This window comes from Callithrix jacchus, chromosome 9 (assembly GCF_049354715.1).
Source record: "Callithrix jacchus isolate 240 chromosome 9, calJac240_pri, whole genome shotgun sequence".
Classification (NCBI taxonomy): domain Eukaryota; kingdom Metazoa; phylum Chordata; class Mammalia; order Primates; family Cebidae; genus Callithrix; species Callithrix jacchus.
Window position 1 is genome coordinate 35,239,481 of NC_133510.1, and position 12,229 is coordinate 35,251,709.

General features: G+C 36.4%; 1 protein-coding gene across 1 annotated transcript in view; it reads right to left on the reverse strand.

Moving 5' to 3' along the window:
• MUC19 (mucin 19, oligomeric) overlaps positions 1 to 12,229 on the reverse strand; it is a 160,623-nt gene that overhangs the window by 98,100 nt on the left and 50,294 nt on the right. The window contains 7 exon segments of the mRNA XM_078338154.1: positions 1,908 to 1,973; positions 2,731 to 2,805; positions 3,436 to 3,513; positions 3,736 to 3,822; positions 4,422 to 4,487; positions 6,625 to 6,723; positions 8,521 to 8,559. Coding sequence (XP_078194280.1) covers positions 1,908 to 1,973; positions 2,731 to 2,805; positions 3,436 to 3,513; positions 3,736 to 3,822; positions 4,422 to 4,487; positions 6,625 to 6,723; positions 8,521 to 8,559 — 510 coding nt within the window.

A 12,229-nucleotide genomic window follows, 5' to 3' on the forward strand; every position in this document is an offset into this window, starting at 1 on the left:
TTCCAATTTAACATCTTCCTGCTGTTTATCTATTTCTGCTCTTAATTTTTAATCTGTAATTTTTTAGGTCTCTTTGTAGCTGCAGTTTTTTCCTTAGTTATTTTATGTTACATTTTTATATTCTTTGGCTTCATGACTAGGTATTTAGAATTTGCTTGCTGTTGCTGCAAAGTTTTTGAAAATCTATACAAAGGAATAGGTGTGTCTCAATATTGGAATTTCATTTTTTTCTTCATTATTACTATTTTTTTTTTTTTTTTCATTATTTTGTGGGCCAGTAATAGCAGGAGATTCTATGCAGGGGGCAGCAGAGAGGCTTCAGGCTGGCTTCCCAGATTTCTCAGATAAAGGGCTCCCTCTTACGTTCTTACAGTGAGGGAGCTTTTTTTATAAGTGGCACTTTTTCCTTGTCTGTCTTCTGATGCTTTCATTATTATCCTGTTTTATTGAGACCCTTATTTTTACATATTTTGTTTTTCCTTTGACACCCAGGCTCCAAGGTTTCCTCTCCCTTCCAAGACTTCCATGCATATTTCCTTCTGCTGCTCCACTCCAGTTGATTGAAACACTAGAATAATGGTATTCTACCACTATTAGAACCTCGCTACACTTCTCTGTTTTCTCTGATGCCCTTACCTAAATCTCAGCCCCACTGTGAGCCTCAGAGCCTTCGTTCCCAGTTTTGGGAGTCTTGCTCTTCTCTGTCTCCTCTAAACACGATAAGTGTTTTGATCTATTTTGATCTTTATGATTTGAAGAAAGAGGTATCTGTAGACTCTAATTTAGGCAGTCACCATTTTCCTGTTTTTCCCCCCATTGATTTCTCGAGCTTAAATGCTATTACATTCTACTAGTGTCAGTGTAAATTAAGGATCACGTTGATACTATGACTAATTAAATTATATTCTGCTTGTGATAAAAGGATTTTTGATGTGTTTGAAAATTTAGCCAGGTCATCAGACATTTACAACAGAGGTATAATATCTAGGAAATTAGGTTAAGAAAGGTTCTTCACAGGTTTAGCTGTGAACAACTTACTCACCTGCCTCATTTCCAAAGATGAATTTAGGATGAACTATGTGTAATAAATGGTGCTCTCAAGTCCTCCTACTTGAAGACTCTTATCATTTATATTGAGAACATGTGTAGGGTCAGTAGTATGTGCTTGGGTATATATTATAAAAGAGTGAGATCTCTCTCTGATTCTGCACTGTCTTAACAGACTGCCTCTCGCGTATCACATTCTGTTTTAATGATTATTCAATAATAAACCCGTTTTTGATTCTCTACTACCTTTTTTCAGAGGGTTTCTGGGTTTGAAGAATATTTTGTTTTTAATTCTACTTCCCCAAAACCTGAATGATAACTGCTTTTTATTCCCTTGCAGTTGAATAGATCCTTAAAATTTCACTCAGCTTCCCTATATTTTCAGCTTTTGTTCAAGTTGGGGCATATAGACATAGCTTGCAGTACAGTGATTATAATATATTCTTTTCAAAATAGAATAATTCTGTTGTTTTAACCAAATTAATCAGTCACTTTACTAGATTTGCCTCTCAAGTCTTATTGTAACGCGTGTCACAGAACAATTCCTCCACTTTGATTATCTTTTGCCTTGCATGGTTTTGCTTTTGTGTGTATTATAAATATTAATTTCTTTTGTTCAGAAATGAGTTCCATGAGAACAAATACCTTGCTCTACTCCTCTTTTATGTTGTCTCTGTCACCCAGGATGATGGTGTACACATAACAAATATTTTTTTATTTTTTTCTGATCTTCTTCAGTTTTGACATTACACAAATAATGATTATTATATTCCCCAGGGAACCTTGTCTCTGACAAAATTTTAAGTAAAAGAATTACACTTCTACTGCCTGGACTCATTCTGATTATGCTCTTTCCATACCTGATGCTCCAGAAGTGTTTTTACTAGCAGCTCCAGTGGTGGCTACATTTTTCCCTTCAGTTGTTCCTAATTGAAAAGAGCAACAAGTGCTCAGTCTGCATCAGAGTTTTCAAAATCACGAAATAAAAATACAGGATACCTAGTTAAATATGAATCTCAGACAAACAATAAACACTGCGTTTTGATTATTGCATGGGACGATCTCATCCAAAAAACAATTGTTCCTGATTTGTGTGAAATTCCAATGTAATCGGTATCCTGTATTTTCTCTGGCAACCTTAGTCTACATAAATGGTTATGATGAAATACTCTTTGAACAAATTTCAGGGTTTCTTTAGAGGGGTAAGGGGTCATAGGAGTATCCATGATCATTTGTTGTAAATTATGTCCCTTCTAAATTCACTTAAACTTATAAGAATTTGAGTTTCCAACTAAGTTTGTGACGCACCACCACTAAAGTGACCAGGTGAACCCAGGGTTGGCCTGGTGAGTTTCCCAGGTGGGCTGAAACCAATGAGAGATGTTCTAGCTGTGATTTCACTGTCAGATCCAGCAGCAGTTCCAACAGACTGTCCTGTTACACCTGACACACACAGTATTGGGAGAGTATATACATTTTTATGACAACCTAGCGCTGTAGTAGTTTCAAAGGAATAATTTGGAGACAACATAAATTAAAATTTTTCTTAAAAATGTTAATCACTTATATACCATTCTATCTTTTCTTGGATGGCATTTATACTAGGTAAAATTTGCAGAGTTCCGATCAAACACTGTCTTTTTCACCAAATGTCGTGGCCTTGGAATGACGTCCTCTACTCACCTGACATGCCTTCAGATGGCGTCACTTCACTGCTTGTGGCTCCAGTTTTTTCACCCACTGAGGGTCCAGTAGTTCCTTTCAAAATAAACAATAAATATGTATTATGATCTTTGATTTAGCAGAACAGAGGGTGCTACTCTCTGCTTCCAAAATATCTTTTGTTTATACTTCTTCATTTCCAGAAATGGTTCACTCTTTCTAAAAATTGATCATAGTAATCTTATACAATTGTTGGAATCCCTGAGAATGCTTATTTACTTCTTTCTTGTAAATAAGCTTGTTTATTATTTGTTTAATATTCAGATATTTGAGCCTAATGGTTCTCAATCCAGGTTACATATGGGACCCATGAGGCTTTTAAAAATACTTAATGCTTGGTCCCTTCTTTCGTGATACATATTCAATTAGTCTGTGAAGGATTCTTCAATATGTATTTTCAAACATTTCTCTAGCTGATTCTAATTTGTAGTTAGGATTGCAAACCAAGATCCTAGCTCCACTCCAGAATGACAGGCTCAGAAGTTCTAGAATAGGAACTTATATCTGAATCTATATGGCCGATTAGTAAGTGCAATACCAGTGGTCAATAACTGGGCTTCTTAACTCCAGTTCTCATTCTTCACAACGCTGCTAAATAGAGGAAATGTGGGCAGATCCACACTCCATTTTACTCCTGCACTCTTACCGATTTTCCCTTTTACTTACCTGCTTTGCTGCTTTCAGAGGTTGTGGCTGAGGTTCCAGGGCTGGCAGTGGTGGAGCCTGCAGAAACTCCTGTACTTCCTGAAACCAAGACAGGGAGAGGTATGCATGTTATTACTTCCAGTACTATGACTACTCGGAAGTTTCCAGAAAAAGGAAGTGAAAGAAACAATCCCTCCAACTCTCCTCAGCCCTGCATTCTAATACTAGTTCTACCCTGAGTTTACAGAGCATCACTTAGTGTGGGAGTCATGGCTGGGAGCTTCTGAGACATAAGACCAGGTCCAGCCTGGTTGATCTGACCAGAAACTGTGGCTCCAGTGCCTGCTTTTCCAGGAGTACTACCACCTCTGACTGCAGGGGTTGCTCCCGATGATACCCCAGGTGTACCTAATTTTTTTTTATCATGAAAAAAAATCATGACTGCTTAAGAAAGTTAAATCCTTATGAAAGTCACCTGAAATACACATTTTTTTCCTTTAAAAAATGAATTTATCTTATAAATGTCATGATAATTTATTGTTCAAGATAAATCAGGAAACTCTGATATTGTACTGATTTCAATAAAGAGTCTTTCTTAGTAAAATATAGTAATCATGCAGATAATTCACTGTTCAACATTGAATTATCTAGACTCTTACTAGAATTGCCCTACGCTCCAGCATGTACCTTTTATTTGCTTAATTAACTCCTAACTTTCTTAGTCTTTATCATCTACATGTGTAGGAATATTTATTCCTTCCTCTCCAAAGTGAAGTGGATTGAGAACAAATATATGGCCCTATTCTTTTCCTGTATTCCACAGAGCATCTATCACAGTATATATCAAGTATATACAGCATATACTTGTTGGAATGGTTCTGGTCTTCTGGACACACAGCCTTACATAATGTTTGGATTCCCCAAGAACCCTTGTTTCTGATTAAATTTTGAGCAGAAAGCTCACGTGTCTACAGGACAGCGTCATGATGGTTTTGCTCCTCCAGTACCTGTTCTCCCAGATGTATTTTCACCAGCAGCTCCAGTGGTGGCTGCATCCACTCCTCCAGTTGTTCCTACTTGGAAGAATAATGGTGCTTAATGTATATGGATAGTTATGGAAAAAAAATCTTTCATATTCATAGTTTCATGTCATTTTCCTAAAATATTGTCCTTGGTTATCTTTATCTAATCTCATTATTGTATTCTGGGGTCTTGGCAAATCTTGTGTTGGACCCCAATTACAGCCCCCTAAAAGAGTCTTTGTCTTACCTGCTGGGTTCCCAGGGCTGGTGGCCCCAGTGCCTGACGCTCCAGGTGTGCTTTCTCTGCCTGCTCCTGTGGTTGCACCCATGGATTCTCCAGTCGTACCTGACAAACACAGTAGCAGTGATTTCAACATATGGTGATTCTGAAGGAAAAGACTAGGCCATTCAAGTCAAATTTAAAGCTTCCTGAGCAGCATATATATTTTGATTATCTACCCATTTAACAGGTACTAAAGCATGTGTCTTGACTTGCCTGATTTTCCTGGGCTTGTAGCTCCTTTGCTTGGTTCCCTGGGTATGATGCCCTCCTCTCCTCTCATTGTTGAGGCAGGAGGGTGACCGGTTACTTATAAAAAATAGAATTTTTAAAAATGCCCCAGCAGGGTGCAGTGGCCCGTGCCTATAATCCCAGTATTTTGAGAAGCAAAGGTGAGTGGATCACCTGAGGTCAAGAGTTCAAGACCAGCCTAGCCGACATAGGAAAACCGCATCTCTACTAAAAATACAAAAATCAGCTGGGTGTGGTGGCACAATCCTGTAGTGCCATCTACTCAAGAGGCTGAAGCAGGAGAATCACTTGAACCCGGGAGGCGGAGGCTGCAGTGAGCAAAGATCGCACCACTGCACAATAGCCGGGGCAACAAAAGCAAAACTCTGTCTCAAAAAAAAAAAAAGACCATACACAAACCAATTCATTTACTCTTTTAAAATTCCTCTGAAACAAGTCATATTGTTATTCCTATTTATTAGATGTGATTAAATGACGTGTTCCAGGTCACTCAGTTGATTGACAACAGATCCAGGAGCCAAAATTCAAGCAGTCTAGCTACAGTTAATATTCTAATCTGTGCTTCTTGAATAATCCATTGCAAAAGATCAATTTTGTAAAATGTGTAATCCGTCCTAGATGGATACTTTGAAAAAGGCCCTCAAAATAGAGAAATGATGCCTGGCACAGCGGCTCACACCTGTAATCCCAGCACTGTGGGAGGCCGAGGCAGGGGATTGCCTGAGCTCAGGAGTTGGTAATCAGCCAGGACAACATAATGAAATCCCGTCTCTACTAAAAAAATACAAAAAATTAGCTGGGCGTGGCAGCAAGCACCTACAGTCCCAGCTACTCAGGAGGCTGAGGCAAGAGAATTTCTTCAACCTGGGAGGCATAGGTTGCAGTGAGCTGAGATCACGCCACTGCCCTCCAGCCTGGGAGACAGAGCAAGACTTCATTTAAAAAAAAAAAAATAGAGAGAAATGAAATTTTTTAAAGTAAAACCATACAAAACACAAGTCTTTATTTAATAGACATAAAAACCATCCTGTAAAATTGCTGTTTTTAAGTGCTTAGTCTCTGTTTCAATTCTTATTACCTCAAAAACCAGTAACAATCTGGCCACTACCCATCTGTCAACCAAACTTTGAGTAGCCCTGCTCAAAATCTTTATACATACTTCCTCATAACCAGAAGAGATAGCTGATTGACTTATCATTATTACCCAAGTAATTTTGATGCAGGTTTTAAGAAATGTAAACTAAATGGTCATCATGCTAAAATTTAAGTTTACTGATCTAATTGGAATGAACCTGCTTCTTAATTTGTGCTATTGTGCATTGATTACATCCTTTAAACCATTATTTTTTATGTAAACTATATCTTATTCCAAAAAGTGTTCAAGTTGTAACTTTCAAATCAAGAAAATTGCTAAGGGAAATAAGTGTAGAAAAAAATAAAATTAGGCCATGGATTAGTTAGCAAGTACATAAAGAGAAATAGTTCCATGTATACACTAAAGAAATGGTTTTTAACCCTTTTCTGTATGTAAAGGAGTTTGTTCAACAAGACTCAGCTAAGCAACTAATTTTAGGATATGTCACTCAGGACAATATTTTTCAAAATAAATTAGTTGCTTAGTTGAGGCTGGTATACTTTGTTCTGAACTGAATTTACCTGCCATTCCCGCAGCATGAGTGATCGTGGGGCTCACTACTCGTGTTGTGCCTACATTCCCAGATGTTGAGATGATGGGAAATGGAGTTTCAGTAATGCCTGAAAAAAACATAAACGTCTCATCTAAAGTCTACTAGGACTTTGTTACCAAGGGGTGAGTTAACTGTTTAATCAATGTTATCATAGAAAATAGAATCAATAAAACCAGTGACTTTCTGCCTAGAGTTCCCTAAGAATTTGTTTTCATATAATAGCCTTTTTTTCTTTTTCACAAATATAGCTTTCTGCACCTTGAAATGAGCCACACTAGGCCTTCATACATTTGTCTAAATAACTATTTTAAAATAAGCAGAACCTACAACCACCATGGAGAACAGTTTGGAGGTCCCTCAGAAAACTAAAAATTGAGCTACCATATGATCCAGCAATCCCACTGCTGAGTATATACCCTAAAGAAAGGAAATCAGTGTAACAAAAAGATATCTGCACCTGGCGCGGTGGCTCATGCCTGTAATCCCAGCACTTTGGGAGGTTGAGGAGGGTGGATCATGAGGTCAAGAGATCGAGACCATCCTGGTCAACGTGGTGAAACCTTGTCTCTACTAAAAATACAAAAAAATTAGCTGGGCACGGTGGCATGTGCCTGTAATCCCAGCTACTCAGGAGGCTGAGGCAGGAGAATTGCCTGAACCCAGGAGGTGGAGGTTGCGGTGAGCCGAGATGGCGCCATTGCACTCCAGCCTGGGTAACAAGAGTGAAACTCCATCTCAAAAAAAGAAAAAAAAAGAGATATCTGCATTTCTACATTCGCCACTGTTCATAATAGTTAAGATCTGGAAGCAACCTAAGTGTCCATCAGCAAATGAATGAATAAAGAATATACGAAATGGAGTACTGTTCAGTCATAAAAAAAGAATGAGGTCCAATCATTTGCAACGACATGGATAGAATGGAAGATCATTATGTTAAATGAAATAAGCCAGGCACAGAAAGACAAACCTCACATGTTCTTACTTTGTGAGATCTAAAAAAATCAAATCCACTTAACTCATGAACACAGAATGTAGAAAGATGGTCACCAGAGCTAGGAAGGGTAGTGAGGGGTGGGGGAAAGGTAGGGATGGTTAATGGGTACAAAAAAACTTTAAAAGAATAAATAAGACCTACTATTTGATAGCACAATAGGGTAACTATAGCCAATAATAATTATATTTTAGAATAACTTAAAGAATATAATTGGATTATTTAGAACACAAAGGGTAAATGCTTGAAGGGATGGATATCACATTCTCCATCATGTGCTTATTTCACATTGCATGGCTATATCAAAATATCTCATGTGTGCCATATATGTATACATCTACTATGTAACCTCATTAATTAAAAAAATAAAATAAGCAGATCCTTTGCCCTAATCACTGTTGCCTGGGGCTGATAATAACCATAAAGAAATGCTATTAGGAAATAGTTAATTGCTACTTTCAGCCTTAAAACAGCAAAGAGAGTAACATATATTATTAGATGTGCACATGTTTAAACTCGAAACACCTAAGAGCATAACATATGTTATTAGATGTATAACCTATGTTCTTTCAAAAAAATTTATGATATTTGCTACTGTGGTACATCCTATATTAATAATTAATGATAAAGAAAAAATCAAAATAGAAACCATGTTTCTATAGCCAGTCAATATAAACTGACCCAAAATAAATTCAATGATTTTTAAGAAAAATTTAAAACCAGTGGTAAAAGCCTAGTAAACTACTTGTCTGAAATATTTTTGCTAAGGCCAAACTGTCCTATAAATGCTTTCTTAAAAACCCAAAGTTACTAATAATTTATACTATTGGATATTTTCATTTAACATATAAAACCAGGAATTAATATACTGACCTGTAGTAAAAGGTTTGGTGAGAGGACCTAGAGTCGTTCCTGAAAAGGAAAACAGAAATGATGTGAATTTTCCAAGCTCAAGAAAAAAGTACTAGAGAGATTGCTCTGCTGTTATATAGTTTTCAATATAGAGTAATTTGTAGTATATTTCGTGTTTAGAGTTAATTTGCATTTCATTTTTAATGTAGTTACATGATGTAATTTCCAATGAATATGTGTGTCTATGTGTACACACACATATACATATGCTGAATGCTACTAAATACACAGTAAATGGAATGTATACCAACAAGGTCAAAACATTCTGTTAAGCAAAGGCTTATTTTGCAGTTTATGGTTTCTTTAACTTTTCTCAGCTTCTGGGTGTCTACATCTTGGATATTTTTCTATTGAGTAGCATTTAGACTATAAGGTTTTGGAGGGAAAAGGAGGATTTTTTTTAAGATTTATATTTATGATTTGACATAGCAGGTTTGTGAAAATAAATTTGAATTTACTCTAAACAGCTGTTGTCAAGTATCAGTGAACTCCTGAAGGAAGAGGCCATATTTTAACTTGTATTCCCAACACCTGCCCATTGCCAGGGATATAATTAAAGCTTATCAAATGTTTATTGAGGACCTGTGCACTTAAAAATAAACCTTTATTAATTCAGAGTTTTCATAAATAATAGTCAGCTATTTTCTCCATTTCCACGTTAATTTTCATTGAAAATCCATACGAATCCATTGCTTACTTTATGAAAATAGTACCACTTTGCAATTTTATAGTGTTTTGGAACTTCAAAAAAAGGAGAGAAACAAACTTCTCACACAATCTGTTTGATCCTCACTCCCCATCCAGCCACACTGGCCTTGCTATCTTTTCTACCTGCTGTTTGCAGTTGTCTGTACTTGGAACATGGTTCTTTCCCCCTCTTCTCCTAGTTGAGCTTTCATTGGTTAGTTCTCAACTCAATCACCTTTTCTTCAGCCTTTTCTGAGCTCCTTCACTGGATTAAATCCCCTCCCTGTCATACCATGCCCTTTTAAGTACTCCATAGCTCTTGTGTTGATGTAAGTTTCCATTTGTTTTTGTGGAATTACTTAATTGATAATCATATTCCTGACTAGGCCCTAGGCTTTATAGAGGCAGAAACCACATCTGTTTTAATTCACTTTAGTATCTCCAAGGCCTGTAAGAGTGCCTAGCACATAATAAGAGCTTTATAAATACTTGTCCATAGAATGAATAAATGAATGAATGAGTAAATGAATGGAGTCAAACTATTTTACCCAGTTTTTATATAAAGAATGGAGTTCAGAAAAGTTGAGTGATTTATTCAAGATAGCTGATGGTTAGTGATAAAACTAGGACTCAAATGTAAGTCACCAAGTAAGTAGGACTGTGACCCATACTGCTTTTTATGTTATTCTTCCTATATATATAACACACACCTCTTGCAGTTTTCAAATTTTTTTAATTACCCATTCATCTTGTTAATGAAAATATTAAAAATGAGACTAGAAGACGTAGAATACATTATGAAGTAAATAATAAAATATCCTGCCTACTCAAATTACACAATGGATATTTAAATAAGTATGGTAAGTAGTTTGAGAGAAAGTTTTTGTGACAGTTCTCAAGCGCTGACAAGGTTTAGCTGAGAAAATTTTCAAAATTGGTATCACACAGACTATATCAACTGTACAATTCAGATCTTGATATCTTTTTTCACTAATGAGCACAATACTTGCACATTTGAATTAAAATCACTTGCTGATCTAAGGCTAGCACAGAAGACTGTTATGCCACGATCCACAGAGACTATCAAGATTAGTCTTGATAGTGGAAGAACAGATAGACCCAGATACGCCCAAAGATTTTGGTGCAGATTCCATTTCCCAGCATTGATTTAACCTTATGGAATTCCACTGATCCAATCTGAGCACTTTCAAATTGAAGACAATTACATTTAATTTAAAGCAGCATTATCATATGAAATAAAATCTCCAAAGTTTATACATCTAAATAAATATGCTCTAATCAACATGGATTCAAGAACATGGCTGCACACCATAGGTGGTAGTGTACTGATCATCACTATTTTTACCATATGCACAAGCGAACTTATCTATAGGTCTTTCCTTATAATTGATGTTGCTGAGATGGCAATATGCTCATGTGCATCTTGAGGACTGATCTTTAATCAGGGTCATAGAGTTATCTAAGCTAGGCACAGATTGGAGTACATTCCAGTTAGGCTACTATGATATAGGTTCCACGAATGAACTTCAGAAGATGTAAGTCTGAAATTATTGATACAGCAATAAAAGTAGGGATAAGCTTTTACTAATAGGAAACATGAGAACCCACTTTTCTTCTGGGTATAATTACCAACCTACTGGGAGACAGCATTCCCATTCTCATCAGTTTTGACATCCATACCATTACAGCTTCAACTGATTTTTCCATTACTTGCAAATGAATATACATGCTGGAAATACCTGATACTGTCAATTACAATGCATCAGCTTCTTTGTGGACAAGACATAAAGAGTAATAGGAGGATCTGCCTCTACCAAAACACTAAAAGTTCTACATGCCTATATGGTAGTATGATACTCCACCCTAAAAGCTTTTCCAAGTGGCTTTGTCCATTTGTGTTTCACCTTTCTATAAACTTAAAATAAAGTCCTTCAATTAATTTTCTAGCTACCACTAAGTTTTTAAATTACTTCTAAAAATCATTTTAATTTTTACAAGAAAAAATATTTTGGCATTTTTAGATGAATTTTATTTTACTTAAAATGTATGTCTGAGAGATAAGCTGAAGGAATATCTATAACATTTCCCCTTATAAACAACAAATTCAGTATTACAGAGTCTACAGCTTTTGCAAAATATCTTATTCTGAAAAAATCAAAAATTCATAAAAGTAGCTTTAATTCAGAAGTGGTTATGTTTCTGATTAGTAACTGGAAAGGCATTAAACTCCCAAACTAAAATATAAACTCATTCACCTAATTATTCTTTATAAAATTAACTAATAATAGAGTTGCCTTTACAGAATAACTACTATGTATTACACTAAACTGCACTATCACAATTACTGTTTTCTCAAATCATTCCATGGACAGATTATTCTTAGTTTCCATTTCACAGATGACAACACCAAACCTCAGGGTGCTGAGGGACTTAAAACAGGGTCAAACTTTAAGGGGAGGGATTCAAATTCTTATTTTTCTAATTCCACATTCCACTATACTCATCTATCTCCCTTTTCCTGATGAAAATATGTTTTTCTACAATTGATGCTAAATTCCATTTGACCCAGCAATCCCATTACTGGGTATATATCCAAAGGATTATAAATCATTCTATTATAAGGATACATGCACACAAATGTTCATTGCAGCACTGAATACAAAAGCAAAGACTTGGAACCAACCCAAATGCCCATCGATGATACACTGGACAGGGAAATGTGGCACATATACACCGTGGAATACTATGTAGCCATAAAAAACAATGAGTTCTTGTCCTTTGTAGGGACATGGATGAACCTAGAAACCATCATTCTCAGCAAACTGACACAAGAACAGAAAATCAAACACCGCATGTTCTCACTCATAGGCAGGTGTTTAACAATGAGAACACATGGACACAGGGAGGGGAACATGACACACTGGGGTCTGTGGAGGGGAGGTAGGGGAGGGACAGTGGGGGA